This window comes from Petaurus breviceps, unplaced genomic scaffold (assembly GCF_028583685.1).
Source record: "Petaurus breviceps papuanus isolate PSGF00001 unplaced genomic scaffold, PetGlider_PUasm1.0 90591, whole genome shotgun sequence".
Lineage (NCBI taxonomy): Eukaryota > Metazoa > Chordata > Mammalia > Diprotodontia > Petauridae > Petaurus > Petaurus breviceps.
Genome location: NW_027187280.1, coordinates 783,813 through 790,092, shown reverse-complemented (window position 1 = coordinate 790,092; position 6,280 = coordinate 783,813). Strand labels below are relative to the sequence as shown.

General features: G+C 40.7%; 1 protein-coding gene across 5 annotated transcripts in view; it reads left to right on the top strand.

Moving 5' to 3' along the window:
• The first annotated feature begins 6 nt into the window (after positions 1-6).
• Positions 7-6,280, top strand: part of RPRD1B (regulation of nuclear pre-mRNA domain containing 1B) — a 100,217-nt gene continuing 93,943 nt past the window's right edge. For all 5 annotated transcript variants that reach the window (XM_069063508.1, XM_069063507.1, XM_069063509.1 and 2 more), the window contains exons 1-2: positions 7-542; positions 4,583-4,712. In XM_069063508.1, the coding sequence (XP_068919609.1) occupies positions 392-542; positions 4,583-4,712 (281 nt within the window). In that variant the 5' untranslated portion in view covers positions 7-391. The remainder of the gene's footprint in view (positions 543-4,582; positions 4,713-6,280) is intronic.

Genomic DNA, 6,280 nt, shown 5'->3' with positions numbered 1-6,280 from the left:
GGGGCCCGGCCCCGGAAGGCCCCGGCCCCCCTCCTTCTCTACCTCCTCTTTTGGGTTGCCTTCTGGGAGGATATATATGAAAGTCTACCCGAGGTAAAGCTTAGCAGCCGTCCTCCCGCCCCCGCCCCGCTTTCCTCCTGCTTCCGCGCCGGCCCTTGCCCTTTGCCCTCCCTTGCGGCGGGGTGAGAGGTCAGGTGGCCATCTTGTGGCGGCGGCGGAGGCGGCTGTTACCGAGGAGACTCGGCCGCCCCTCAGGCTCTCGGCCTGGCCTGACAAGTCTGTGTGCTGCTCGGTCTCGGACTGGACCTCGTCCCGGGCCTGTGTCCCTCGGCTGCCGCCTTCCCCTCCGCCCCGCCCGGAAGCCCGCCAGTCCTTCCTCCCTCCCGCCACCATGTCCTCTTTCTCGGAGTCCGCGCTCGAGAAGAAACTCTCCGAGCTGAGTAATTCCCAGCAGAGTGTCCAGACGTTGTCTCTGTGGCTAATCCACCACCGCAAGCATGCGGGGCCCATCGTCTCAGTGTGGCACCGCGAGCTCCGCAAAGGTGCGTATCCCGCCGGGGCTCCCCGGCCCCCGCCTCCCCGGCTGTGTATGGAGCTCCCCTGTGCCCCGTGTGCGCCTCTCCGTGTGCTTCTGTTCCGCCCCCTGCGTCCCCCACCGCGGTCCGAACCCATTTATTAAGCTTCTGTTGTGTGTCAGGCTCTGTGCTTACCCCCCACCCCCCCACCCCAACCCTCCAGGAACCCCCAAACACTTCTGTCTGCCCAACTCGCGTCCCCTGCCTCCCCCTAATTCTGTCGGAGCTGGAAGCAGGCATGCATTAATCATCTCCTATGTGTCAGGCATGTGTTAAGGGGGCCAACCTTTCATCCCCCCCGTCTGTCCAGTTCCCCATTCCCCCTGTGCCGCTCTCCATGTGCTTCTGTCCGCCCCCTCACCCGACTTCCTCTACCTCTAACTTGTCAGCCGAACATTTAGTAAGCCACAGGTCTGTGCCAGCCACTGTCCTAGCGCTGGGGATTCCAAGATACTCCTTATGCTGGAGGAGCTCACAGACCTCCACTACTTCTGTCCTTCAGCCCCACACACCCTCCACCACCTCTGGACAGGCAATAAGCATTTATTGAAAACCTTTTCTGTGCCAGGTACTGTGACCCTAAATGCCCTTCCACTTCTGTGTGTGCAGTTCCCCAATCCTCCATGCATCCCTCTCTATGTGTTTGTCAGGCCCCCAGCTCTTCGCCACCTGTCTGTCCTCTATCCCCACACACTTTACACTGCCTTTGTCTGAATAGCTCCCAGCCCTCCATGAGCCCTCTTGTCTGACCAGCCCCCAAACCACCAGGTAGGTACCACTACCCATCTCTCTCCAGGCCTTCACCACCTATGTTCTTCCATCCCAGTCTTCCACGACCTTTCCGACTAGCTCCCAGATCTCTATGCACACCCCTTATGATTTTTTAGCTTCCAACCCTCCTCCACTGAATATCCCTCCAGCTCTCCACGGCTGCCTCTGTCTTTAACCACTCCACACACTCCTCCCCACCTGAGTCCGAACCTTAACACAGGCATTCCTCCCCACAGCTTCCTGCATACTTCTTCCTGCATGTTTTTCCTTTGGGCAGATCACAGAATTCTCACTCCTTTGTGATTGCTGAGGATGTACAAATGCTCATTTGGGAGGGAGGAATATCATTCTGATCTATCTGCCCTTTTTCTTTTTTCTCAACTCTTTGAATATCCAGCATCTTTTTTTGGGTTGATGAAGGAGCCTACAAGCATGTGTTTTCATTGAGGTACTACTGGAAGTAGCTGAAGTTAGGCCTTTGGTGCCAGAGACTTTTTGGTTGTAGTTGAGCTAGTTTACATCAGCAAAAATATTAAAGCTACTATTACATGTAAGGTACTGTGCCTTCCCCAAAACTTGAACCATCAGTGGGGGTTCTGTGACAGGTTTTGATGCTGCTTCTCTGTTCTTTCCCACCCTTTATCCTCTAGAAGTGTATATTTATATTTCAGGTCTCCAAATTCATATTGTTTCCTTGTAAATACCTCTGAAGTACTTCAGATTACTTGGTCAAAACTATTGCTTTTTCATTGCCAGAAATATTTTTATTTACCTATCGCATATTCCTATTTTTCTCTTTCAACCTTATTTTTTTTCTTTAGTTTATGGAGTCATTTGTGTATTGTAGTTTGTTTAAAATGCTCTTGAAGAAACCACTTCTTTAAAAAGTAAATATATTGGGGCGGCTAGGTCGAGCAGTGAATAGAGCACCGGCCCTGGAGTTAGGAGGACATGAGTTCAAATCCAGCCTCAAATACTTAACACAAAAACTAGCCGTGTGACCTTGGGCAAGTCACTTAACCCCAATTGCCCCCCAAAAAGCAAAAAAAAAAAAGTTAATATATTGCCTATCAACTGGGTAACTTTAAGGTTATTCTCAGGAACATAAAAGAAAGTTTTTGTCTTCCTCCAACAACCAAATGAACTGATTGGGAGAGTGGGGTTGAAGGGTGGAAGAGAGAGGAAAGGAAGGGGAAAACAGCTTCAATTTTTGCCTTTTGAAGAGAGCCTTAATTTTTAATGTAACAACAGATGAGAGCTTTGGTGGCATGTTGGCCATGTATCCTGGTGCTTTAAAAAAAATACCATTCCAGTAATTCCTAAGGTCTATATTTTCCTCTGACACAGCTTGTCTTTATACATATGACTCCTTGCTAAGGGCATAGAATGTTTCCTGAGGCAGGGAAAAGAGTTTCATCCTAAGCACATCATAGTAGTTTGGCTAGAAGGATGAAAATAATTGTCATCGTTAGCAGTGAAACTTTGATTTCTTAACTGTAGTCCTCTTATGTAACTCATAATTTCAAGTGCTGGAAAAATTTCGATTCATAGAGTCATAGGTTAGAACTTTTAGGGCATTCAGTGTTCACTTGCTCATAACCCTTATTTTGCAGAGGAGATCCATAGGCGTTAAATGACTTGTCCAAGATTGCAAAGGCAGTATATAGCAGAGCTTAGATTTGAACCCAGATCTTATTTTAAATACAATACCCTTTTCATTTTGTCATGGTGCTATTCTGCAGTGTCCAGATTGTTTTCTTGCTATTTGGGTTCTGGGTTTTTTAACATAAGATGTTTGAAATATGTAAACCTTTAAGGAGAATTGGCTATCTTGTTATTTTATTTTTTAATTCATTTAATTCATTTTTTAATTCATAATATCAATGCAGATTTGGCATTTATGGATTTCTCCAGCTTCCTAAAACATGTGTATGAAAAACTTTTGTGGTATTTATATCTTTGTCACTATAGTGAGATACAGGAGTAATTATTGAATCCACTTTTGTTTTTGACCAGTTATTAAAACTGTTCAAGTATCTTTAGATTATTAAATTTCTTATTTCTTGGTCTGACTTGTTGCTAGATGGTTTTGGAATTGAGAGCAGATATATTTATATGAGCATTTGGGGGAAATATTTAAACTACTTTGTTTTTTAAAAACCCCAAATTTAAACTTCAGTTATTCTCAAGTTATATCTGAAACTCTGTCTTGTAACTACTGAGTTGATGCATGCTATGTGCCTTTCGAAAGGGGAAGAAAAATGGAGCAAAGACTAGTTTGTAAGGTGGGTAAAGATTGAAATATAATAGATTTGAGTTCAAGTACTTTGGCATTGAAAAAAACTTAGTGTGTTCAGATATCTGATTACACTTTTATTTATTCGTTTTAAAAGGAAACCTTCACCAAAAACTGGCGATGCAATTTTATGGTTGAGAAGTTATGTGCATGGAAGCCAGGAAATTCAGTAATGTTCCCCAAAGCAACTGTAACTCAGACATACCACATGAAGTTTTTATAGTTTAATATATGACACCATATAGAGTAATAGGAGGTACTGCGTCTACTATGTATAAAAAAAAAGAATTATGGGTTTTGTAGGAGCCATAATTTTTATTTTCCTGATTTCATGTGCGTAAATTTTAAGTAATAATCTAGTAACATAGCATTAATATAGTTTTGCATTTGAAATAAAAGATATCTCTTAGAGGTTTTGCTGTTGCATTATAGAATCAACTACTTTGGACTGATGACTAAAAATGTTTAGGAAAAAAATTTGGCTGTTGGTTCATGGATAACAAAAAGTGATTTTGAAGTAAAAACAGGTTCTGATTTAGTTTCTTTCTTCCAGGAACATAAAGTAATTAACAGCAACAGTTAGAAATGAATTAAGAATTTTGTTTTGCCATGTGCTATCTATCGGATTTAGAATTCTTAACCTTTCAGGCCTTTTCTTAAGATAACTCTGTACATTTGACAGGTTAATTTATTTCATGAAGAAATTGATAGTTATTTCCTTTTATACTAGTTTTAGGCCACCTTTGGTAAAAATATTAAGGTCGTAAGTGCATTTTTTGCTATATTCTACGAAGTTTGTTAAACACACAGTCCTTGACCTCTAACAAAGATATGTTTGTATTCTGTTATATAGTAAGTAGACTCTGGCAAGAAACTGACCATGAAATGAGAAATACCATAGTTAGAATGTAAGTTAAAGTATTTTCTTTTCTTCTTTCAGCCAAATCAAATAGAAAGCTTACGTTTTTATACTTAGCAAATGATGTCATCCAAAACAGTAAGAGGAAGGGGCCTGAATTCACTAGGGAATTTGAATCTGTCCTCGTGGATGCTTTTTCCCATGTTGCCAGGTATGTTGTCTGCTTTTTTTCTTTAATTCTTTTCTTACTTTGTATGAAACTCTCTACCAGTTGAAAATTAAGTACTTTTCCCAGGATATGTATTGCTTATAGAGGCCAAATTAATGGTCTTCTCTCAAGCTAAATCCTGAAGAGCTCTCACAACTATGTAAACATTTTGGCACATTATCAGAGTTCAATTCATAACATATAAGGGATACGCTTACTAAGGATATACTTTGTTTCCCCCAATTATGTAACAACTTGTGGTACTACTTTTCTCAGAGTCATAGTTTACTTGGGTTAATGAGTTGTCTTTTTAGCTTGTGATCAGTTATATGGTAAATAGCATTTTTAGTTTAAATATTCTTAAAGTCACAGCAAACTTCCTGTCTCTTAAAGAACCCAAAGTGATAGTCTTTTGACTTATATCAGCCTTTGTATTAGAGGAGTTTTGGGTGATGGTGCCCTAATAAAAAGAAATAAGTTGTATCTCCATTTTTGCCTTCTAGCTCTGTTTCCAGGAAACAAAGTTTTGTGTCTGTTTTTCTTTCAACTAAAGATAGTACTTGTTTCCATAACAGCAAAAGTAATAATTACTAATGTGCAAAATCTGTATTGGATCTAGTGTTGCCCTGTTAAACCTTTCCTATTTGTTTTTACTGAGGAGAAACCATAGCATATTCCATGTAGTGATGTAAATGATAGCCCAAATGATTTTAAATGTGATAAAAAAAAATATTGTCACAAGAAACTGACAAGTATTTATTAACTTCTTACTATATACCAGGTAGTTTGCCAAGCATGGAGTTACAAAGAAAGGAAAAATAATTCCTAACATTTTAGAGCTTATATTCTAATGGGGAATGATATATTAAAAATGCCTACATATAAGATATGTATAGAATAGATGAAAAGTAAGCTTACAGAAAGAAGGTTGCAGTAGCTGGGGGGAGGGAATGAGACAGACCTCGTGCAGATAGTGGTTTTTGAACTGTACTTTAAAAAAGCCTATAAGTCTTAAGAGACAGACTTGAGGGGGAGCATTCTAGGTAGGAAATAGGGGATAGAGTATCATGTAGGAACAGCAGATAGGCTTAAATCCCTGGACCTCAGAGTGCACGGAAGATAGTAAAATAAAAAAACTGGAAAAAAGGTAGAAAGGGTCTAGGTTGTGAAGAGCTTTAAGTGTCAGTAAAGGACTTCATATTTGATTCTGGAGATAAAAATGCCACAGCATACTTTGGATCTAGAAATAATTTGATTGAATCCATAAATGCTAGTCTGTAATTGTGGAATATGCCTGGAATAAAGAAGAGCCAGGAAATTTGGAACTGAATAAAGAAAATTTTCATAATGAGAAATTGACATATATAAAGCATTTTGATGCATATTTTCGTATCTAAGATTTTAGAAAGAGAAACATTTATATCAATATTTTCTTGTGGCTTGGAACATTCGGAAACATCAATGTGTAATTTTTTTTTTGGAGGGAAATTGGGTTTAAGTGACTTGTCCAAGGTCACACGGCTAGTGTGTGTGTGTGTGTGTGTGTGTGTGTGTGTGTGTGTGTGTGTGTG